The 25,054-nt window shown below is 41.5% G+C and overlaps 1 protein-coding gene and 1 long non-coding RNA gene across 4 annotated transcripts; one reads left to right on the forward strand and one right to left on the reverse strand.

Moving 5' to 3' along the window:
* Positions 1 to 5,192: 5,192 nt before the first annotated feature.
* ube2f (ubiquitin-conjugating enzyme E2F (putative)) lies at positions 5,193 to 24,956 on the reverse strand. Of its 2 annotated transcripts, XM_029847686.1 has the most exons (12): positions 24,052 to 24,956; positions 23,042 to 23,151; positions 22,455 to 22,524; positions 20,758 to 20,933; positions 19,862 to 19,891; positions 18,741 to 18,806; positions 15,772 to 15,839; positions 15,228 to 15,298; positions 14,956 to 15,013; positions 12,798 to 12,830; positions 12,143 to 12,205; positions 5,193 to 7,819 (listed from the first exon to the last, which is right to left on the reverse strand). In XM_029847686.1, exons 4-12 carry the CDS (start codon positions 20,870 to 20,872, stop codon positions 7,769 to 7,771), a joined length of 555 nt encoding a protein of 184 aa, XP_029703546.1. In that variant the 5' UTR covers positions 20,873 to 20,933; positions 22,455 to 22,524; positions 23,042 to 23,151; positions 24,052 to 24,956; the 3' UTR covers positions 5,193 to 7,768. The 2 variants fall into 2 exon arrangements, with proteins under 2 accessions (XP_029703546.1, XP_003962133.1); XM_003962084.3 differs by lacking the exon at positions 24,052 to 24,956 and having other exon boundaries at positions 23,042 to 23,381.
* On the forward strand, positions 10,863 to 15,506 carry LOC115252455 (uncharacterized). Of its 2 annotated transcripts, none has more exons than XR_003890894.1 (3): positions 10,863 to 11,807; positions 12,429 to 12,599; positions 15,453 to 15,506. It is a non-coding gene; the product is annotated as an uncharacterized lncRNA (long non-coding RNA). The 2 variants fall into 2 exon arrangements; XR_003890893.1 differs by lacking the exon at positions 15,453 to 15,506 and adding an exon at positions 13,395 to 13,515.
* Positions 24,957 to 25,054: the final 98 nt, after the last annotated feature.

Genomic DNA, 25,054 nt, shown 5'->3' on the forward strand with positions numbered 1-25,054 from the left:
TTTTATCTCACTTTTATGCTAGAATCATTTAGGAAGAAGAGAGAGTTAAAAGCCAACAAAGTTGAGGTTCTTCTCACTAATTCTGCAGGTTAGCCACAGATGCTATAATGTCATTAGCAGATGTCTGCTGCAGATGTGAATATATGTTGTTTCCAGGGCTCAGTATGTGTGTCACAAATCAATCAAAGTTCCCATGAGGCCCGGATGTATTTCCGTCTTTCTGGTGATTTCCCAACGGAACCTGAGACAACATTTCAATCTGCCATCAGCAGATGAGACTGGAACAGGAACTGCCCAAAAAAGTAGATTTCTGCTGTGTCTCAATAAAGAAATAGCTGTGTGACTCCATCTATGAAGGGGATTTTCTTTGACTGCTTCATTCTCTCTCAGAATTATGGAAAAAAAGAAGCGTGTGGAAAGTATTATACATTACAAAGCCTCCCAATGTCAAATTTCCCTTTCAGATCATAGAAACTAGTCCCATGTCTGATGTCCTGATCTGTTGGAAGAGGAGAAATAAAGGAGGAGGAGAAGAGGGAGGTCTTCATCTGTGCACAAATAAGGCATTTAAAAATGTTCTGGCATCTGCTCAACCCTGGGAGGAATGTGGAGACTGATTCAAATCAACCAAACAAGGTTTGGTAAATTCACCTGCACCAATATTGACCCAGCTGTCATAAAAACCAGGAAGCAGCGATTCACGCAGGCAAAAACCAGCACGGCAGACGGTTGCCAGGCGGCAAACCTGCAGAATATTAGTGCATCGAACAAGCTGAACAAACCGATGAGCTCCTTCCAGTGGCGTGCATTTTAGAATCTGCCATGTTTGTGTTCATTTATAGACGTCAATTAACCCAAAACTTGAGGCTGTTTGATGAAATGACCGTGACAAGAGTGAGACACTGAACTGAGGCTTTGGCTCTGATCCGTTTGTCTCCACAAGTGTTCGTAGTTGCTGCAACATGAGAAGAAACTCTGATTCCAACACTGTGTCAATGGACAACGCCATTGTGGTTGCCATGGTGTCCGTCCCCTTTGCACTCACGTAACTCTGATTCTCAAAAAAAAACCAACAGATGCTCCCAGAGCCAAAGGACTCTCCGGACTCCTTTGGAGTTTTACCTCGGATCTGCGTGTCCATCGCTGGTTCAGGAGAGCGGGAATTGCTCCTTTTGCAGGCTGCAGCCATGCAACCTCCCTTCAAGCAACATTTCCCCACCTGATGACAACAGGCTTCACAGGGGCTCATCTGAGGAAGCGCACAATAAAATGCACTACAAAGGTATTTTTTAAGGAATGAGGTCCAAATGTAAACAGTGTAAACGAGGCAAGGCATCGTTGCTGCACGCAGGAGGTTGTTCTGTTTGTGGCCAGACAGCACGACCTTAAACCAGCAGCCAAAAATAGTTATCAGATTATTTCAGTGTTGCTAAGTCTGTTGTTGGGGGCTGAGTTCTCCGCTGTGGCCAAGGTAAAGTTGATATGAGTGTTGTTGTTGTGTGGTCTTCGGCAGCCTGATCCAGAACTCTGACTCATCTTGGGTAAACATGCAAACCATCAACAGTCCAGAGCAGTTTTGCATGTCCAGCATGCATAATGGTGGGTGTGTTCGACTCCCTTCCAACATGTTTTACTGGTAAACACTGAACAGCTTGGTGGTTGGTGCCGTCCGGAGTTTAGAAGACCTAAATACGCCTCAAAGTTAAACCCAAACTCTGTTTGCTGCCACTCCAAAGTTGAAATTTCAAAAAATTGCATGTGCGCTCGACACATTGAGAAAGAAACAAGAGCGGAGGCTTTTGTTTTTAATAACTCTCATGTGCTGGATGTGTTTCTCTGACTGTTGGCCTGGCTGACTGTTTGCAGCCGGCCGAGCGGCTCCCACAGCACGATCAAGTGCCTCCCACAGCTGGAACCAGAGTGTGGGCAGCTTTTTAAGCAGAACAAAGGAAAGAGAGGCACTTACAGGCAGACACAGGAACACACACACACACACTTACACAACCGCCACTTCACATGTGACTGTTCACCCCTCCACAGGGAGGAACACCTGGACACAGAAAACACAGAAGAGAAAACCGAGAAAAACCAGAGTAAATGCAGATTCTTTCTCCAATTCTGACGTAAACACCGTTCCTAAACTAACCTCTGTCATACAGCCACTGTGGACGTCTGTGAACGACGATGAGGAGAGGCATCATCTTCATTAGAGAGAATCATCTTTCTCCTAATTCAGGAGCCATCTGCCATTTCTGGCTTCAACTCAGCCTCATCATTCATGAAAGCTCACATCCTGCAACATGATGATTCCTACTTATACATTATTATTGATAGTGCATCATTAAATCTGCCTTTTCAACCATTTATTCATGTCTCCATTTTACAATACCGTCATGACTCCAAACTACATCCTTAGATTAAATACATGTGATGAGATTTAATGAACTAGCTGAATTATTTAAATGTACCTGCGTGGATTATGATCATCTTTTCTTATCCTAAAAATACTGTGACTGTAAATATGCGCCCGTTCCATACATGTTAGAAGTTCATACATGTCAGAAATCTTTGTTTTATTCCACACGGAGACAATGTCAAAGTACATAATGCCCTTTCATGTGTGCTTCATGTTGTGGGTGTGCATAATGGATCAGTTATGCTTAAGCATGTGCAGCACGGACGGTGCTGCAGCACGTTAGTGGCACCTGCTCACATTTCAGCTCAATCCACTTCGGCCAAGGAGACGACACAGCGGATCGATCCGATCGAACGGTTCAGCAGAAGGGCACCAAAAAAGGAAAATGGCAGAATGGTTGTTTTTATCAGGTGTATCTTCAGGTCTGGACACCACAACGCGCTCGCTCAGCCCACCAGGTCGAGCTTGCGAGGCTGATTAACCTGATGTGTTCGGTTCTCATTTCTGCCTGGGCTGCCGCACATTTTCCAGATCTACAGGTCTCTAGGTCTCCCGATCCGGATCGATTCGGGAAAAATTTACAGGTGTGTGAGAATCTGCAGCAGAGGAGGCGAAGCTGGAAGAGAGTTGGCGTGGAGGACGAAATGAAGAGATTCTGTAGAGCTGAGCGAGAGGGAACAGTAGCAGGGGAGAGAGAAGCAGCTGAAACACACACACACACACACACACACACACACACACACACACGCAGAATTAAGGAACAAAGATGAACTTTTGACACTGCACCCGTCTCTCGCTGTTTGACTTCAGGGCAAACTGGCATAACTAATAATCTCTGATTTTCCTCAAAAGCCACACAACAATCTGTTTCTCCAACATCACATTAAGCTGCTGCACTAAAGATCCGTCCGTAAAGGACACCGACGGAGGTGGAAAAGCTCAGGACAGAATGGTATCAGCGAGAGAATAACTGGAATCTTTTTGGTCAATTTGTGTTTCTCCCCCCCCCCCCCCCCCCCCCCCCCCCCCCATCCCAGGGACCTTGAGGAGGAATAAGCTTTGGTTAACAGAAAATGGACAGTGATGTAATTCAGCACGCAGGGCCAAAACAGTTCCATTTCCATTTGGGTGAGAGGACGGGACGACTGCCTTTGCCCTTTTGTGAACATTTCAGAGTGTCAGAAAAGCCAAAACAACCATAAAAAAGAGACAATAACCTTTTTTGCAATGCACACTCTTGGCTGCAGATCATATCTCCCTAAAGTAAACAGACTCCCGGAGTCCTTCGCCTCGCCAGGCCGGCTCCAACCTTTTATGGAACCGCAGCCCGAGCGAATCTGAAACGATCACAGAAAACGTTCAAGTGTTTCCCCGCTGCGCTAATCCAGCTGCAGTCATTAACATCAGATACTTTCTGATTTAAATAATCAATGGCGCCGCCTTACTGGTGCAGATTAACCGCATAAACAAAGATTTCCTTTCTCTAAAGTTACCAGGATCTTTTGTGGGGGGCGACGAGCTCCAGCTCCCTCCAACTGGCAGGGAATGGAATACTTCAATCATTCCTTCGGTCGGGCGAACCAGCGCGCTCAAAATGGTGATGAGGCGTCAAGCCAAGCTAACGGGAGGTGACAGCCATAACAGGTGTCACAGCAGCCTTTAACAGAAACAGACAATACAAATGAGTTGTCAAGGAAACCAATATGTGGAAACTGTGAGGATTTCTCGACCATCGGTGGTTCTTTTAGCAGGAACTCTGAAGACAGAGTTTCAAATGTTTGACCTTTGCCTTCAAGTTCGTTGTTTAAATTTGTCAGATTAACCCATTTAGTTACATTCAAAACAGGAAAGTGCGACGGGGTTATTTTAGCAGCACAATCGATCAAATTAATGGAGATTAAATAAACGTGTTACATGGTGGCTTTAAACAATCATGATATTTTAATAACCTTCTAAGGTGAAAATTGAATTTGCTGCCTGTTCGTTCTTCTCCTGCTGCTGGGTTGCTGGAGGCTCCATTCGCGGCTGCAGCACAGGGGTGACATCCGTCTCCAATCAAAGACGCCGGTCGGAGCGCCGACGGCGGCGACCAATTTGTTTGACAAATGACCTGTCATTTAAAGCCATTAATCTCTCCCGTGATGCACCGTCAAAAGGGACTCTGCATTATCCCCCCACCATTACTGCAAGTGGAAATATGTGCTTTGTTTCACCACCTGCTGGTTAACTTGTAAATGGGTTTGGGCAGGTCAGGATCGGTGATTAATGCGGTTTAATCGTCTGGTTCCCCGGCTCGGCTGTCAGCGGTCTCTCTCACTCACACAGTGGACACCCACAGGTCAGAATAGCCTAGGGGGAGTGTACAATTGGACCAGGCTGTCTCCAAAACCTGCCCTAATGATGGCCGTGGCCGTCACGTGAACCGTCACTCAAAGCTTGAGACGTCAGTTTCCAGGTTAGCAACGAGCTGTCTCTACCACTAGGTTACATCTCCCAATGAGACCTCCTCAGCAGAGCTAATTACACGTGCGTTATCCATGTCGAACCCTGCTGTGTCCTCCAAGTGACAGACAGCAGAATGACTGAGGATGAGGGTGAACTGACCTTCATCCACCATTGTCATCTCCTACAAAACAAGCATTATGAGAATGGTAATGAGTGAGGAACGGATAGTCACTGACGGAAATAACCAAATTAGTGACAGATTAATCGGTAGTTACAATGTTTACAACTCAAGCGAAACACCCGCATGTCCAAATAAGCACCACACGGCAGCTGCATTTATATTCTCTTTAATATATCTTTAAAAAAAAATGGATATACAATCCGAGAAAGAAAGAGTTGAGGCTTTTCAGTTGTCCTCCCATATATTGATTATCCCAAAATAGAGACGTGCCCCAATTACATTCCGGGGAAGAAATAATCATGGCTGACTGCCAAATGAAAGGAGAGATGACATAAAAGAAGCTGGAGTGAGACAGTAAAATTCAGATTGGGCTGCTGTACATCCTGGAAGCAAACAAAGATGGCACAAGGTGGCCTCGGCTGAGCCACTCTTAGCCTTCCAGGCTCCACCCAGAACACTTTTTTCTCCACGGCTTTGACTTGACAGTAGCTGGTGCCTTTGTGTTCACTTTCACTGAGTATTCAATAATTTCACCTGCGCGCACACACACAATCACACACACACACACACAATCACACAAAGGAGAGAACCAGAGCATGCTAACAAGTCAGACTTCATTCTCCAACAGCTCACACACAAACACAGCGAGCAGAAAGCTTGACACACTTGCACCTCCACTGTCAAACGTACATTTCTGACATCCTTTAATGCACCACTGGCTGAACACGCTGACTTTGCCTCATGCAGGCGTGTGAAGACGAAGCTGAATGGAGGCGAACAGGCTCTCTGTTCAGGGACATTAACTCAGAGCAGAGGCATAAAGCCAGGCAGAGCCATGGTGACGAACAGGCGGAACGTCCGCAAAGGGTGAGCGACAGTCTCCTTCGAACACACACAAAGGCAAAATGAAGACTTTGGATTATGGATTGAATCTGTGTGTTGCTGCTTCATGAGTCTGAGGTGAACTGAGTGGCTCAAAACCGCCAGATGTCTCACAGTGCATCCCTCTAATCAATAAAATTTGATTAAAAACAAAGGAAAAACTAAAAGACTAATAGCAAAGGTAACAAGTAGGATGTGTCCCGATCATGGAGGGGAGTCAACATAGCACTTGCATGTTCCAGGGCATTGGTCTTGTGACTTTAGCATTAGCATTAGGTAGCCTCCAACGGTCACGCGTGTGTGCCGCTGTCACTAACTGGTAATTGGTAACAGGCAACATTTACAATCCAAATATACTGAATACATAATGCGAATGTAACACTGTTGGTACAGCTGCACTCGAACTGACAACCAGGAAAAAGGAGAGAGGGAAATTACTCTGGAAAAAAATTACTCTAGAGAGTAGAATTGAGGCTTTGAAAGCTCTAACTTTCTAATTTATTGTTTGTTTTCAGTGTCCATGCCAGCTAAAGAGAGCGGGAAACCACAGCAGCTAAGCATTATTCAAGAGCAAGCAGACAACACTCCCGTGTCAGGCAGGTGGGTCTAATAGTGCGGCCCCGCCAAGAGGCAGCTGGTAATTAAAGCACGGGTGTCTCCTTTTGTTGCTATGGCACATCTGTTGGCAGCGTGTTTGAGGGGACGCACGGGCATCATCATCATTCTGGAGTTGTTTTTGTGCATCTGCCGTGAGTCCGGATCGAACTACCTGATGTTATTTCATGTTCAGCTGCGTTCTGACTGCTGATTTATTGGTGAGCAGGTCGTGCACAGAGACAATTGGCTGGGAAGAGCTGCGGACTGGTCACAGACGCCTTAGGGTTTATCACATAATTGGTTACTTGCAATGAATAAATACAGGATGGGTTTAAAAAGTTGGAATTGCAGCTTTCTTCCTCAAAGGTGCATATACCAGCAATATGAAGAAATCAAAACTTTTGTCATACTACACGAACGGCACCTTTAACTTTAACATCTGGAGCTGCCTGTTGTCCAGTAAACCAGCTTCACTTTTTACACATATTAAGTTAAATGTTTATTGCAACTGCTGTCAATTCTGATTGGACTCTTCCAATTCTCTAACGTAAATGTTGTGTGTGTCTGGGTGTGTGATGAGCGGAGGATGATGATGAGGTGACAAATTTGGCTGTTTTGAACATTCTGACTGAAGACACAGAGGTGTTGTGTTATTGGTATACATGTGTGTGTGCGTGCTCATGCAAGGAGAGCGTCAACAGAACGGGGTGATGCGGTCATTCACATGCTGTCTCGTGGTGTTGGGGGGGGCTTATGTGTGTTTGTGAACTCATGCATTTTCTCTTTAGCGACACAAACTTGACAGGCACTGGACCAGAGAACTGACAGACACAAATATTCTCTCTCCATTAGTCAAGTTTGAGAACAGCAGACTTTCGCGTCGCTTGGTTAGAATCATTATCATTATTATCAGAATCGTTATGATGAGCGTCAGTCACACCCCAACTCCCGCGACGCCCGTCCACACTGGGTTCAGCGAGACGGGGTCTTGTCGCCAGAATCAAAGCAAATCAATCGTTGTCATGATCAAAGCGTGATGTTTTCTGTGCGCGAGCCCTTCTTAAATGATTTCTATTTTGTCCGTTCCCGCAACGTATAGTTTATTACAGCTGGGAGAGCAGGAGGGCGCGAGTGGAGCTGTGGTCTCGGGCAGAAGGTACGAGTCAGACTGTCAGCTGGCCGCGATGAGCAGAGGCAGACAGAGCAGTCGGGTCGGGGCAGGCTAATGCAGGGAGCCACTGCTGCTATCATCTGGCGTAGCTCTTGATGTAATCTTGAACTTTACTCCGAAAATCCTCCTGGAGACGGAGAGAAAGGACGGGAGAGATTATGAGAATCAAACAGGAACGGCGGTAAACGTTTGCTGCCGGTGAGAAAACAGGGCGTAAAGCAATAGGACAACATTTTAGAAGAGGTTTCCATGGTTACACAGAGGATAAACACAGACAAACATATACAGAATGGTGCTGTATAATGCCTCTATTCTTTTAAATGAATCTATTCATACCAGGAAGGAACATTGCTTTAAACTGCTCTGTGGCTCCACATGAAGCAACAACAATGGTGGAGTAGTAACAGTCACAAAAACACCGATAGGCGATAATTATTCAGGACAAAGAGGAATACAGAACCAGCAGTTTAAGCTTTGACATCCACACAAATGACAAAAAGCCAAGCCGAGATGGCCCTTAATGCAATTTTCATATGCCTACATCAATATGTAACAATTATACTGCTTCCTTCCCTGTTCTTTCAATTATTATTATTATTATTTTCAACATTTTCCGGTGCGATTTAGTTTCAACTTTTGTCATTGGCTTTTAAAGTACTTCTGTGTATGAAAGTTGCCACATAAATAAAGTCCATTCATTTTCAAGGTAACAGCAAAGTCAGGAATGTTTAACCTATGCATCATTAATGGCTTCCCACAATTCCTCTTTCTACCATACACATTGAAAAACCGCCCAGGTTATTAAAACAGTCAACCTGAGACTAAATTAAAATGCTGCGAAGCCTCGGGAGCCATTTGATACTCAGTCTGACTCCGCTACCACCTCTCCTGCTTTATATCTCACCTATGACCAGTCATCTGATCCCTCAGTGCAGAAGTTTGAGCTCTTAAACGTTGCTGTCCAACATGGAATTTGACACACAGGCGTAGCACATGGACAGCAGGGCTGTGATTTATGCCACAGGTCCCCTCGGTTTGTCACGCACCACTGGGGCTTCTGTGTGCAAGCGAGGGACTGAGGACGTGAGGAAAAGAGAGGGGAGAGGACTGATGGGGTGTGTGCGAGTGTGTGTGCGTGTGCAGCCACACGGACTGACAGGAATGCTTAAAATGCTGCCAGCAACTAAATCTTCAGCTGTGATGAGGAGCAGTTTGAGTATCTGTCCCCAGAGGGAAGATGGATGGGGCTTATTATCGCTGAGGGATCCTTCCCCTCACCAGATTTCAATGCTAGGTTACTGGTTTTTGAGTGTAAAGATTATGGGCTTGGGTATATTTAATCTGATGTATTTCATTAAAAAGAATAAATAAAATAAGCAAAGCATTAAATGACACTCCACCTCCTAAATTGACATTGTGGCATTTTTTCATCCTGATGAATCCACCTTTCTATTAGGAGGATGAAGCATTCGTGCTGTTCTTTGTATTTGTTCCCTTTGGTGCAGGAGCCTGTCTAAGACTGTGCTCCTGAGTTAATGTGTTCTGACCAAACTCTGCAGTTGATTTAAAAAAAAAAAAAGGTTTCTGGCTTCTCACCCCTCTCACCCACAGAAGGCAATTAACTCGCCTGTCCACCACATATTAGAACAGGGATTCAAAGAGTGTACGATAGGAAAACAAATGTGAATAGAACCCTGTGGGTGAGGACAACGGCTGAAAATGGAAACCAGACAACAAGACGGCGTGAAGTGAAGTGAAGCAGCTCGAAAGACTTGACAATGGCTGCAGAGGTGAGACCAGACTAAAGTCAGAAATGGTGTAAAAGCAGTGTCAGGCTTTCACAACAACCAAGATGTGGTGTTGCGGTGCTGATAGCCAAATGAAAACAGGTTGCACGCAACCTTATCACGCTATAAGGTGACGCGCAGCATGTTTGCGTTTATATGTCGACCTCTCTAAACGAGGAGATTGGCTTGTTTGTTTCCTCCAAGGTTCGCTACCATTACCCACGCCTGAGCAAACACAGATTGCCACATGCATCATTGTTAGCGTCCGTTATCGTCGCTCTTTTAGCATGCAGCGTGCAGAGTTGAGCAATGCAACCACAGCAGTGGAAAGGAGATAGTAGGGCTGTATTAATAGTTAATGAAGCTTTTTTTGGAGATCAGTAATAGGTGCAGCCCTGGGACGGGCCTTATTGTCACACTGCTGGGAGAGCACAGACTGATGGGGATCGCTGCTGAGGAAATGACGCTAATGAGCCACATCAGCAAACTAGATGTGTCAGGATTGACTGCAGATTAAAAGGTTAAAGCAGACATGTTAATGAAAGAAGCAGCAGAGCGTAGTGAAGGAGAAGGGACAATACAACCGTTCATTCACATGGTTTAAATTTGTCACTGTGAGCACTCTTCATATATAAAAATTAGGACCTGCAGAGATAAAAGCCTGGATTATCTGTTGTATAGAAAGAAGTATTTCCTACATTATATTTTCCGCAACAGAGAAATTTTTTCTGGCTAAAACGTTTGATGAGATTTTAAAAACACAGGACTGTGAGCAGAGTGCTCAGAAAGCTTGAACATCCAGACACAGTCATTCAGGCAAAGACGCAGCTTTGAAACGATCCCTGCCGGCCAACACTCGGAGGAGGCAGCCTGAAACCAGCCTCACACTTGGGGAAGTCAACTGTGATTCACTGCCCAGGAAACAAGTCTTTTGCAACTTCAAACACTGGAGATAACAGAGCCAAGTTACCAGCGTGTGACTTCTTACACTCACTTCTCAGACTTTTTGTGGACCGGAGATGCCAGCCTTTATTGAAAAGAACCTAAACTATTTTGTTTTAAGTATCAAATAAATAACATTGTCTTTCTTTAGGTAGGATGAGGTCATCGGGCTTTGGGTTCAAGCTAGTTGAAGTGAATTGAATCTGTACTGAAAGGACAACTCAACCAATGAATTAAGACAACTATCTTTCAGTAGCTGCCAGACTCCATTAATAGATGAATGAATGGTAATCTGCACTGTGTTGATTAGTGCAGTAATTACCAGCATATAAAAGAACTCTGCAAATACATTATGAAAACAAACAAACCCAATACATTCTGAGTGTGTCCTGCTAATTAACAGAGGAAAGAAGGGCAGCACTCTTCAGGCTCCAGAGGACAAACCGTGTCAAGCAGCATGTGGAATAAAAGGAATCAGGTTTCAGAAAGTGTTCATTGCTTTGCTAAGTGAGAAATAAAAATGGAAAATTTCCATTGTCGTAATGAGGTCTGTAAATACAAATGTGAGACTAATGGTTATCACGGGGGTGAGATGTGAGTAATTAAGAGTATCGGTTCATTAACATTGCAGATGTGCTGCAGCAGCTCATTATAGGCAACTATTCTAAACACTCGCACACCCTGGACAGCGTGGTTGCCCATGGGGACATGAGGATTGTCACTTTCCGGCACTCTAACCAGGAAATGTATGCGTTGAGCACCACTTCTCAAGCCCCAAGCCTCATACACACACTACATCTGACGGCTGTGAGCACTTATCAACTCTCTTTAAATCCATTCTTTGCACATAAATAATAAACAGGGCTACAGAAATTATGCAGCCCAATCACACAAGTGTAGGATGTCATGTTTGTGTTCTACCAACCAAAATAACAAATGTGGCAACCAGTGATCCAACCCTGTGTTTTCTGAGCTCAGACCTCAGAAATAAAACATGTATAAACTGATATTTGCACTAAAAACTTTTTTGATTCTAAAAGTATAAGAATATTTAAACTGGAAATACCTGCTTTTCAACCCATCTGTGTATAAAATTTGGTCACATTATCGTGCACTGCTGAACACACACTAATGCACAATGTGAAAGCATGTGTTGAAGGCCAAAGGTCATAGATTGTACTTTAAAATGCTCTCAGTCCACCTTCACTCAGGCAGAAGTAATGACAGTTTCCCTGGTCTCCAGACTCCCTGCAGAGCTTCAGCTGGCAACGAAGTGCAGCAATTAATGCAAAACACAAGGCAGCAAACATCAGCGCAGTGATGGATACACCTGAACGAAGAATCGGCGAGAAGCACAAGACATAGAGAGACAAGACGGGAGAGGAGGTACGTTCCCATCTTTCTGTTAAGTTAATAAGCCAGGGCAGATATTTAACAGCTCCATATCAGATCTTCCATTCCATTCCATACACACTCCTTCCATACAGAGATACATGGTCTTGCTTTAAAACACTGCTGTCTGATCTTTCCAGCCCACTCTGTCAGATTGGAGCATCACGTAATTCCACCCACAAAATCCCAGTAACTGTTCTTCGACATCACCGACTGTTTATGTATGATTATGGGGTCATAATGATATACAGTATGTAAGGCTGGTAAATAGGTACCTCTCTAAAAACAAGATCATTTAAGAAGGTTTAGTTTGGGGATTTTCGCCTCACCTTATCTCGCAAATGATGTTCTGCTGCATCGATGTTTAACGGGTCATCAAAGTTCAACAGGTCCTGGAAAACAGACACATAAGGCATAAAAAGAACTAAAAAAGTCCCCAAAAACACATGAAAGGACCATCTCTGATGTCTTGTCAAAGAGAACTTCTCAGGGTTCAATACTTTCTGGCCCAGTTAAGAAGGATATTGCCCACTTCAGCACTATTTGCTGTCTGCAGTGTCACTCTAGATTCTGCAACCGCGACAAACAAGCTGCCTAATTATGCCTTTGCCCCAGAGATGCTGGATAACGCATGTGAGACAAGAAGCAGAGTGTTGGAGAGATAAAAAGAAACTCTTCTTGCCCGAGAGGTTGTTCCTTGATTAAGTGGTAAGATTTGGGGCACGGCCAAGCATCAACACATATTACCATCACCATTACCATCACAGACATGGCGCAGTCTTCAGGGTAAGTGTAAACCCTAATACAACTCCATTGATGATTTATGCAAGCTTGCAATTAGCAAAGTTTGCAGCTAAACTACCTAATCTACTAAATTAGTTCTTTCTTTGGGGCAGAAATTGTGCAACGCTGGAGAAAGAACCGATCTAAGCAACGAAGCAAAAAACATCCACATTATTAAAGTTAAACCAAGCAAAAACTTACAGTGAACAAGGAGTTCAAACCCCACACGACATCCTGTGAAAACAAGAAAGAAAAAAAATTGGAACATCCATTTCAGACATGGCAACTCTTGTTTCCTTCAGTGGGGGGGCACCCTGGCTGAGGTGCGCCCAGCTTCTACACAAAGAGGGAGACATTTGTGTACTTTCTCCAGCTGTGCCCATATTCTGCTGTTAAAAACATGCAAACAGGGGAAATTAGTGTGGGCATCATTTCCCTCTGTGTAGATTCTCCGGTTATCTTGGTCACCAGCGGTGAGTTTGAGTATGAGTTCTCTTCCATATCACGTATCTGCAGTAAGCTGCAGAGCCTATGGATGAAAACCCACCACATCGCCCTGAGGAAGTATATACAGTGTATAATCTCCCTCACAGCCCATTTGTGGAAATAAAAGAAGTAAAACAGTTTCCACAAGGTATTTGCGTATGTGTGGGGGCTGAAGTGGAGAGTGGCGACGCATGAAGAGGAACATCCACACCCACTCCAAAACTAACACAAACCTTTCTGACTCAACTTACTTTTGCCTCACTTTTTTTTTGGGGTGAAATCGCATAAATTCGCTCACATTTCCATTTCCAGTAAATGCCAGAGTGCGTCTCGACGCGGATGCAGTCTGACAACTGTCGAGCCCAGGTGGAAAAAAACAAGAAAACACAAACCTACGTGCCTTTGGGCATGTCCCAGAACATTCCTTTTGGACATCTTCACATGCAACAGCATCACCAAGAGGCAGAGTTGCTTTGTGACAAGAGAAACGTACCAAGAGTTTAACAGAACTGCACCGTTAGCTTCCGTTTCAAGTCACACAAGCACATAGTGAGATAGAGAGTGCGTCTTAACTCAGAGTACGGCTACAAACACAAACACACAGCAAAGATAAACAGCAAAGCTGCTCTCCATGCTAAGAAGTGAGACCAAGGAAGGAATGTTTAAAGAGAGCCAGAGTAGTAACCTAAGCCTGGAGTACTCCCACAAACATCGTAAAAAAAAAAAGAAGAAACAGGTACATGATTTGAATTTGATTTCTTTGCGTAGAGCTTTAGAAGCTTAACTGGGGACTGGGGACAGCCTGGCAGACGAGGACATCACTTTGTAATTAAAAGCAAATGCTTGCATTGAGAGTGTTGAGCACATTCAATCCTGACAATGTTCAACATTAAGAGCTTTACTATGAAATAAATTCTGATGCCATTTATATTCAGAGATAATATTACAGATGACAAAGCAGTAGATAAACCAGCTGAACGGGGGATGTCAACACACATCTCCATGGAGATGTAGAAAACCACCCTGTTGCTGCTTCAGGCGCGTATACCAACTCTTGCCATCTTGTGACATTTGATATATTCAACATAGATTCATCAATTATGGAAACAGATGCTTTGTTTGTTGCAGATTGAGTTACGCTTCTTCAGCATCAACTCCCGACAGAAGCCGGTGCAGTAAAAAGGCCATTGACATTCATTTATAATCAACTGTACCGTATTTTATTTTTCCATTTCAAATATTTTAAAGCCCCCGCTCCCATGATTTGTGTTTCTGTTAGTGGCACACTTTCTCCTTGATAACACAATTCCAGTCAAGCAGCTCTTCCTTAAGCCTGAGAGCCTTTAAAAATTAAAGCCACTGGCTGCAGGTTTCAGCTGGTTATGAAATTGTCCCAGTTCTGCATTGAAGCCCTCTGGAGATCTGCATGAACGTGACTAACAGTCTAGGGAACTGCAGTGGACAAGAACTACAAATATACAAATGCCTTATAAAAGTCTGCCACAATGGCAGCTTATCAGTGAATCAACCACCAAAGTTCTAAAAACCAGTACAAGACAAAAACAGACAGCCAGTTAACTTCTTCATCATGTTCTTAACAGAGAGGAGAATAAAGCATCAGAAGTCAGAGAACTCTAAAACCTTCTGTGGTGAAGTTTGCTGTCACAGAGCTTTGCAGGAGACTTCCAAGGGTGTTCTGCTTTACACCCTCATTTTGCCAGTGCTGCATTATATAGTCCATTCTTGCAAAAAAAAAAGTTCATTTCTCCCAGAACACAGTGTTTTTTTAGGCTGCATTTTTAATTAAAGAAATCCAGTTAAGGCTGTTAAACAAATAGTAGCATACAAAGGCCATTTATCTTTAATGACATACCTTTAATGTTCTGGTGGGGGCCCAACCTGTGCCATCAATAGAATGCTCCCGCAATAAACTGCATCATTAAAGAAGAAAATATGCACATATTAATAAGATTGTATTGAAGAAGCCTTTTTGACAGTTTGTCCTTTGACAAAATTTCCCATTTAAGTATATATTAATCCATGACGGATTATATCAAACTGATCTGAGGAATGTTGTAAAAAAGAAAATAACCTGGGAAAAAAGACAGAAGATCTATAAGTTTTTTATGGAGATAGAAGCTTTACCTTAAACAGATCTCTCCATTTTCTGTGATGTTCGGATGCCATATTCTGGTTAGACATCTTACTTTAGGAGGCTGGACAAGACAAAAGAAAAGACAAGGGTGACTAATTGTGTGTGTTTTTAGATGTGCACGTGCATGAGTGGCTGATCTTCTGTCTATACCATTTCTCAAATAAATGACCTTTTCTCCATGAACTGATTAACCTTTCCTGCTCAAATGTGTATAGTTAAATACATGATAAAGCTGGCACAGAGAAAGATGTGGTGGACAGATTCTGGCGGTGAGTGTAACACGCAAACAAAAGACAACAATACAAATCATACATGTATGTGCAGAGAAACACAAAGACACAGAACACAAAGAATCACAAAAACATGGTGGTATTTGATGATAACAACTGTGTTCTACTAAAGAATAAAAATGGCAGGATGGCATCATCATAACAAGGTCAGGTATGAAAAAATATAATTACTTAAATAAATAAATCAAGAGCAAATATGATAAAAGACAAGACAACAAACTGACAGAACAAACAGATCACTCACCACCATGTTATAGGCTTCAGGGACATCGATTTCAAAATGGAACTTTCCACTTTGGTAGTAACCCTCATCTGGAATAAGAAAACATATCACAATATTTCAATTAAAAAGTGAATTAAGAGTCACGAAGAATATGAGCAAGATACTGTTACAGTAAAGTCATGCCACTGCTTTCATGCCTTTTGTTCTAGTTCTTTGGCCCACCGCCCTCCATGGCAACACAATCACAATCAGACAATCTAAAGGGAGGTGGAGGAAGGCCATCTATTCAACAATTCAAAGGAAGGTTATTGATGACGCTCCCACTTCTGATTTAAAGCGTAAGTTCTCCCACAGTGCTCACAATGCTGAACAATTCCAGATAAGAGTTTCATGAAAGGAGATGTTTAAACCCCAACTGATTCGATTCACTGCAACAATGGTGGGAGTGCAGTTTTAATTAGACTGCACAAACACTCACCGTACAGGATGGGGGGGGAGGAGAGAGAGAGAGAGAGAGAGAGAGAGAGAGAGAGGTGGAAAAAGCAGTATGAGTGTCAAGACTTAAGAAGAATATAAAAAGAGCAGCGACATTCAAAAGGGGGGAATAAGACCATGACCTTGGTATTCTATCAACCATAGCAGATAACATATATGCCGTCAGTAGTATGATATAGAGTGCTTATTCAGATTAGTCAAATGGACTGAGTGAAGGTGTCCGTGTTCAGATGGACTTGTTCCTTGGACCACGTGATTGAAAGTCAAGAGCGAAAATTGAGCGGCATTAGCTTAATAATCAACAGGAACCTTCAACTGGCTCAACAGCATTAGAAGTGAGCCATAAAATACAGGATACAGATTTATCATTGTATTCAGATTAGACAGCAATTAGTGATTCCCACCGTATGAAGGAAGAGTGAGGCGGAGCGCACGGCACGTGTGGAGATATAACTATTTCAATTAACCACTTCTATACGTCTAAATATATGAAAAAAGAATGCAGCATTTTAATTAACAAGCTGTAATATTATTGCAAAGAATATACATAAAAACCATAGGCAAATAATGCCCAGTGAACAAATGACTGTCTGATGACCGATTTCTTCATTGTCTGACCTTTACCAACAGACAGTTACCAACAACTTAAAACATATAGTTCTTTTCTCCAAATCACCATGTATCTCTGTTGTTTGCATAATCTGTTTAATTGTAATAACGAAAATGAGGATTTCCAATAAGACCGCAGCCACTGTTACTAACAAGCTGACAGGGAGGAGGTGTCTCTGGATTTCAGAGAGGAATAATTCGCCCTGGAGTGCCGCCGTTGTTCCCATTCCTCGGAGACACAGGGGTCTGTGGAGACGGGGTCACAGCGAGGAGCTGTTGCATGGGAAAATAAGAACAAGCTAAATTGAGTGAGGAGACGTTCCAACAACTCTGAGTTTGAGAATGATGTTTGATTTTACTGCTTCCTGTGTTCAACCAGCAGTAAAAATATTTCAGCGTAACACAAATAAAGATCAATTTTTGGGTGAGTAAAATCCGGTAAAATTCTAAAACAGCCTTTGAAAATAAAACCAAATGCTTCTTCACCACCAATGTGAATGCTGCGCCACTGAGGGGGAATTATGAGTGTGAGCATTTGCAACACATTGTTTTGGATGATCGAAATCCATTCCATCCATTCCATGAGCACAGAAATTTACTGCTAAACACAAATAAAGACAACAGCTTTACTGCCTGAATGTGTAAACCATAAACTCAAACAGCAGAAGCAGGAAAGAAGCACATACATAAACACAAAACGATAAATTCTGCTTGAGGTGGTTTAAACCTTGTGCTGGTTTGTCCATATAGGTGACCTTTACCCTGCTGAGGGCCTGTATGGCCACAATTACACGTCCTGGCTTCCAAACAGACAGTGCGACTCATCCTTCTTATCAACGCAGCATTTATGTTCATATGCTTGATGATATGCTGTGAATAATGAGCCCGTTAAGAAAACAAAAACAGAAAAGCAAGTGAGAGAAAGTAAAAAGGGGAAGTGTAGACAGAATGCGGTATTGAATAATTGAGTTCTCTGAGAACTCAATCCCCACCAACTCAGTTCTCTTACAGAAAGTGACACCAAACATTGGCTCTAATCGCTGATCTTTGCCTTTTCTCTGCACATCCTGCTTACAAAGCAAAGGAAGCAAAGCCAGAGTCAGAGTTCAATGACCCCAAGGTGAAAACGGTACAGATAAATCACAAAACTAATGCAGTGACTTTCACCACCTCTCACACTGTACCTGGGGAGAGATAATAGACTCAGGCGAGAAATCTGTTCACACATCTCTGACAAGGATGGACAGGCAGGTCAGATGAGCAACACAACCTCCCAGAAAACACATCAAGAGAAACCCTATATTTACAACCAAATGGAAATACATTAAAATCTCAATTTGCAATTTTGTACTCCATGCAATTGCAGAGGAGAGTAAATGCATTTGGGTCTTCTACTCATCCAAATAGATTATAGTTGTAGCTGAGTTTAACATTGGCTTTAGTGAGGTCAACATCACCCAGACTGGAAATGGTGGAAAATGATTATAATTTCCCTCATTCTGGTGATTCATGAACATAAAACTACCCCATCATTTGCTCTGTGAGTCAGACATTAGATCAACATGGTTTCTAGGTGACCATTAAACTTCTAGTTTAGAGTTTGTGTCTAACTTCAAGCGATCGGTATAACATTCAACAGGTAACAGATTCACTCTGAGCAGTGCTGCTGAGAAAGCCAAATATATATTTTCTAACATTTGAAACAAGATCTCATCTTATCTACTTATAAACAAAAACCATTTGAAAAACCATACAGAATTTGTCATTTTTGTTGGGGATTTGCTTTTTGAAAAAAGAATCTCTGTATCCTCATAAATTCTGGACTTAATTTTTTTAGTTGTGATTTATTGAAGAAAAAAGGAAGCAAACAGATGACTTTCACTCACCAGGAGACACTGCCAGCTGAAAATGATGCAGCTTGTCCTCATCTGGGAAACTGGCTTTGCATGTACCTAAATATGAAGAAGTATAAAATAGTTACCAATTATAATTGATACATCGAATAGGAATCCTATCTAGAAAATCCCATATACATCAATAACAGCTAAATAAATATACTAGCATTAAAGGAAAAGTATGGTTGTATGATTTATAACATGTGGAGCCACCTCTCCACCTAGTGGACAAATATCGAACTGCAGGCAACGCCACCTAAATCCTAAAAAATCTTTCTTAAAACAAGCTGGATAAATGAATGAACATTAACAGCACATCATTGCTCTACTCCACGGGTAAGACTAAAACATCTGTGTGGCATTACTTAAAATGCATTAAAATAAAGAGATGCCTTTAACATGTATACTGAATTTGTCTGCACGTCTGATTTGACACCAAGATGGACCATGATTGATTTATGCTAGAAAAGCATTCCTGCATTAATTAATTAAGTAGCTGAATAAAAAAAAATACTTTAAAACACTTGGGCCATGAACATCAGAACAAATATGACCATACATGCGATTCTCTTATGAGACCTAGGCTGAATTCTCTCTATAAACAGATCTCCTGTCTGCCCTCTTTAACAGATATCAATGGTGACGTACATCAAGTCCAGACTCAAGGCACAAAGCCAGGTTTCCACGCTGCATAACATCCACAGTTCCTTAGTTCTGTTGCTAATAAAAGGACTATTGGACCCCAACAGCTGGTTAAACCCCTCTTATTTCTGGGGAAACCCCTCTTCTTCAATCTGTCAACTGATCATTTTCATCAATTTGATGTAGATGTAAGAGATCAACAGATACAGATAAACTTGGCATGTGCAAAGAGAATGCCTTTTACGAAGAGTTGGAACTTTTCCCACTGTGATTATTAATTTTGTAATTTGCCACATGTGCACCCTCCCCGTGACTCTGTAAGGGATTAAGCTGTCAAGAAAAGAAAAATAAAAGATCTTGCAATATTCTGCAACATTTATTTCCCTAAATTTTCAACTTGGCTCTCTCTTAAATCCAGCTGTGCTGCATTGTGAACAGTCTAACATGAATACAATGATGAATTTACTTACTAGGAAGATTGGCTTCAAGTTCTGCAACTTCTGTGGAGACAAAATAAAAAAGTAAGACTGGTAAAAATAAAGGGAAGGAAGTAACCATAGGTTTTATTCTTTTGACTTGTCATCTTCTCTTCATGCTCGGTGCATTTCATCTTTTAATAAGATATTCTTTATTCCCCCTACACAAACATCACATTACAGAACCAAAGCTGTCAGCAGTGCCTCATTCACACTGAAATATTTTACTCAGCCAATATTGTCGGAAAATAAAATATAGAGGGGTTGGATTTGGAAAGCAGACAAAGAGAAGCATATCATACTGTGCCAAGACCAAGAAAGTAAAACCAAATAAAACAAAGCTGAGAGCAGGTGTTTTGTTGCTGGCGTATCGAATAATTGGACTATTGTTCAATAGGCCTGGAGGCAGCCAAAAAAATCTCTGCCTGGTCGTAAAACAAGTGACAGAACGATTGAAAAAAAAAAAAAAAAAGATATAGATTCAAATTTATGTTTCCCCCAGGGCTGGAATCTATTTGCAGTGATGAGTTGGGGGGGGCAGGCACACATGGAGCTGATGGAAGCTGCTCAAACATGCCTTAAGTGGTTAGCTTGAGCTAACAATACTGAGAGCATGAGTGAATAACTATGCACAAGTTGAGCTTCTGGCTACCTTAAAATAGAGCCAGGTTCTATGATTCACACATGCAAGAGGCCTTTCAGAAGCAAACAGATCTCCACGCTAAAGAAAACTAGATAAACTTTACAAAAATACCGTACGGCATCATTTTAACAACTGCAATTGAGATTTTTCAAGGTAAAAAGATAAATAAACACTTATTTGACATGTTTCTATGTGTAAACTTTATTTGGTATCTCCAAAATGATTTTGCCCATGATGACTGCAGTACCTTTGGTAAGGAGGCGGTCTCTGATCGAGATCCTGTGGGTAGACTCAGGGGCTCCGGGGGCACGACCCGTCTTTCCAGCATCATCTCTCTTCAGTTTACTGGCCAGTGTTAACATGGCGGCCCAGCTAAATTCTGCCCGTCACACCCCACAATGTACTGCCCTTCTGCTAATACGCCTGGGAATGAACCAAGGTGGCATCATAAAGGAGAAGGAAGCAAAAAAATTAGTTAGGAATATCAAAGAAAACAAACACGTCTTCCTCTTTAACGTCGATAGATTAATGAGCAGACAAAACGAATAATAAAATCCCTTCAAAGTCTATATTAACCAATGCAACTCTGTGCGGCTGAGTAGATGAAGAAAGTGTTAGTACATGCAATGGAATTATAGAGAAAGTGCTTTAAATGCAATTATCTGCAGCTGTAAATGAAATATATTAGTATCTGTAGAAGGAATGTGTAGGTGAGAAAGACACTGAGGTCCTCCCTTGCTATTCAACTTAAATAGTTATGGTATTTATGTTTATGTATTTATGTTCCAGTGGTTTTCAGTGACTACACCTATGGTAATCATCTTCAGAGGTTTCGGGATATTACCCTGCTCTGTGTAGATTTAAGGTACACAGAACAGCCGTAATATAAAACAGAATAATAATTGTAACACAGAATTAGCCAGAACTTTAAAACCTTCATTTAAATATGTCAAAAAAAAGCACACGAAAATCCAGAGTCCAAAAAATCCAGAGTCCAAAAAAACAAATCATCTCATGAAGTGTGTTATGACACCGATAAAAAATATTAGACAGACTTGGGACAGCAGGAGGAAGACAAAAAGTATAATCAGGTAAATGTTTCTGTTAAGTGTGCCACGCTCTGGCCAAATCTTCTATTAATGGTACTGCAGCAGGAAGCTATTGTCAAAATTATGACAGTGTTAAATTAACCTCTATGGTAGCAAACTCCCTCACTTTCAGTATATTTTGGGTGGCCCTTAAATTTGCTAAATGTGCTTTTTGAAAGAACAAGCTGTGAAGGGTAATTTGGTGCTGTTATAGAAAATAGACAAAATGATAACTGGATTAACCCCTGGAAAAACTGGATGAAATGTCTACAGAACCAAGTCGATCCCACCTGTCCCATCAGAGCCCAGAACCCCAGGCTGATAAAAAACATCTTTAACCTCCCCTCAAAAATGGATGAATTAGACAGATAGACCTCGATAGAAACATTATTTTAACCTTCTTTCACAATAACTGCTGCTGGTGATTTTGAAAGTAACATCATTCCTATTAAAATGCAGCTATTTATTTGTAAAGGCCTCAAATGAACATGGCAGCAGTAAAAATTGCCTTGTTTAAATACTCACAAAACACTTATCAACTTAAATAAAACATAACAATTCTTAACTCTATGTGTTTGTAATAATTAAATTAGATATAGGAATACAGGAATTTAATGAGAAAATAGATATATTTTTGTGCATATTGTACAATGTGGTCTTAACATTCCATATACTCCCTGTGCTTTATGTGTGAGTAAAAATGGCCCGTCCTCGCTAAACCTCTAATATAAAGCAGTTGAATGTCACTGAGGGTGCCGTTTGCACTCTGCAAAGCTGTTTTAGGGAGCAGCAGTGGTGGAGAGGAGACTGAGAGGATCAGGTATCACTGAACCCCCGAGTTTGACCTAATACACACCTGCCTCAGCTGTCAGTCAAAGCACCCTGGCGTTGCTCACTGACAGCCTACCTGGACGTTAGTCCTGTAGCTGTAGGGGCAGAAACAAGGCAATGAGCAAAAAATGGCGAAACATATCCATCAACCTGGGTGGAAAATAAACACATGCTAAATGTTGAAAAGAGAACTTCCTTTTACACACTTCCGTATAAGAAGCATATGGCGAAGGATAATCTGTTCGGTAAAGCCTCGGAACACTGGCTGTCTTAAGTTTTCTAACTCAAATAATTGTGTCAATCAAGTTAAACCACACTGTTAAAAAAGAAAACATACGAATAAAACAAACTTTAGGCTGACACTTTTGTTGTCACTTAAATGAAGTCCCCGTGACCATTTAAGACTTATCTGAACTTGAGGCAATAACAAGTTGCTATCAGTGCTCTAAGCTATTAAAGCTAGCTAATTCGAATTTCAATACCAGAATGTCATCAAGCTATTGCTAGGTTATTAAGGAAGCATCGTTAAAGAATGAGGAGCCTTTACAAAACATGTCTTTCTGATTAATTCTGTTAGCCTCTTTGCGCACTGAGTGTTGATTTTTTTCCTACCTGCTGTCTCAGAGCTAGCGTTCCGTGCTACAACATAATCAGCTGTTCTCTCTTCTTAAATGCAACGAAACCCTCCGACTCCACACCGAGATCACAGAAGGCCAATCCAACTGTAAAATACTCCAGCAATTATTGGTGTGTAGCTCAGGCAGGCAACAGGCCGATCAAAGCAGAAATATATCAGCTGTTAGAACTTCGTTCCGGTGTTCTGAGTAACGGAAGTACCGTTCGTTATTGTTATTCGTGTGGATATACCGGAAGAAAATTGTTCGGTTCCGCATGGCATTAAAATACGGGGTTATCTAAATATTTCTTATATATGTAAACATAGTCATATATAAAACATTTAAAAACTGATTTCATTTTACATTGTCTACTTGGTGTAACCACATACAAATTCATGGACAGACAGAAGCGATAAAAGCCCTTCCAGAGACCGGATGTGAACTGGTGTGATTCCTGTCAGCGCCATGACGCGCACAGCCAGAATGTTCATCTCTGCGCTGCACTGCAGTACCATGAAGCATTATTACATTACATTTATATTATCGAAATCCAATACTCTAATTTGTGAGCCTATAGAGGATTCTTTTTTATTTTGCTATTAACTAGTTTTTAACGATAATTCATCCAACAGAATTTCTTCTCCATTTTTGTATTAACTTATTTGCCGACAGAAAAAGGAAAATATGTTTGAAAGTTAAAATTGCTATTCTTTTAAAAGCACAACCTTCAAGCTTTCAAGATCTCTTTTGATAAATCTGCCAGTAATTATGGGGAGAAAAGGAGAGGAATTTAGCAAGAATTTAGATAATTTATTGCTTACATCTTGAAAGTATACAGACACAGAGAGACAGAAGCAACTACCACTGTCGCACAGCTAGTCCTGCTTAAAAACAAGAAACTATGAAAAATTTAAAGTGGGTTCTGTCCTGCTCTCCTGCATTCTACCTGTATCAGTGAATGGGAAAATCCACCTTCCTGTTTAGCGTAACAGACTTTAAAAATACCTTAGTTTTTGTCTTCATCTAAAGGAGCCAGGCTGTCAGCAGCATATTAGGAGGGATGTTACTTCACAGTGACCAGTAATCCTTTGTCCAATGACGTCATCACCTTCAGGACATCAATCAGAAGAGAGGAGTCATTTATATATTGAGTATAGAAACTGCTATGTGTGTGTACACTATCCTTCATTAATGTGCTGAATGACTAACATCTAATGTTTACCTTTAAAAGACATCAGAGTCAGCCTGGTGGCTTCCTGTGGATTTTCTTGCAACAGAACATTAAGGTTAAGAAAGACTACGTATAAAAAGTCAGAGAACTTTCCCACTCACACACACTCCTTCCTATAATACCTCAAAAGCAAACATGGTTTGGATCCACTGTTTGTATGTCATGTCCACATCAAATATGAAGATGGAGCATTAGCGTGGTGAACTCGAATCTAAAGATCAGTCCTTGCTGGCCCACCACTCCCCTTATCTTTTCATTGGTTGCAAAAAAAAATAAAAAAAATAGCCGGTGTATTATAGTTTGTGATGCTGCTATTATAATATACTACTGTACATCTATTGTAATACTCATCAATAAAATAATCTAGCAGGTATCAAAATGTTTTTTTTTGTTTTTTTTAAATACATATTGGAGTTTGCTTTAGTAGAAGTGAAATTACATGTGAATTCCACTAGATGGTAATGTTGTGAAACATCTATTTTAAAATGACTATTTGATTTAACTTTTTGTAAATATTTTATTTCATGATTTATCTCCTTATAAAGTCAAATTCTGTGCTTTTGAAAAAAGTTAGAACTAAAGTGTTATCTGATCAAAATCTCGAATCATGCAATCCTTAGAACCAGTAATACAGGTTCAAGGCCCTCAAAAGAGACACCGAGCTGTACTTGAGGCATGCGTTATCAAAAAAGGAAACAGGACCAATAGAACAGTGTCAAATTACCTGGCAATAATTCTAGTGTCATAAATATTTGTCTGGGCAAAAGACCTGTGCAG

Source organism: Takifugu rubripes, chromosome 1 (genome assembly GCF_901000725.2).
Source record: "Takifugu rubripes chromosome 1, fTakRub1.2, whole genome shotgun sequence".
In the NCBI taxonomy this organism is placed as follows: Eukaryota; Metazoa; Chordata; class Actinopteri; order Tetraodontiformes; family Tetraodontidae; genus Takifugu; species Takifugu rubripes.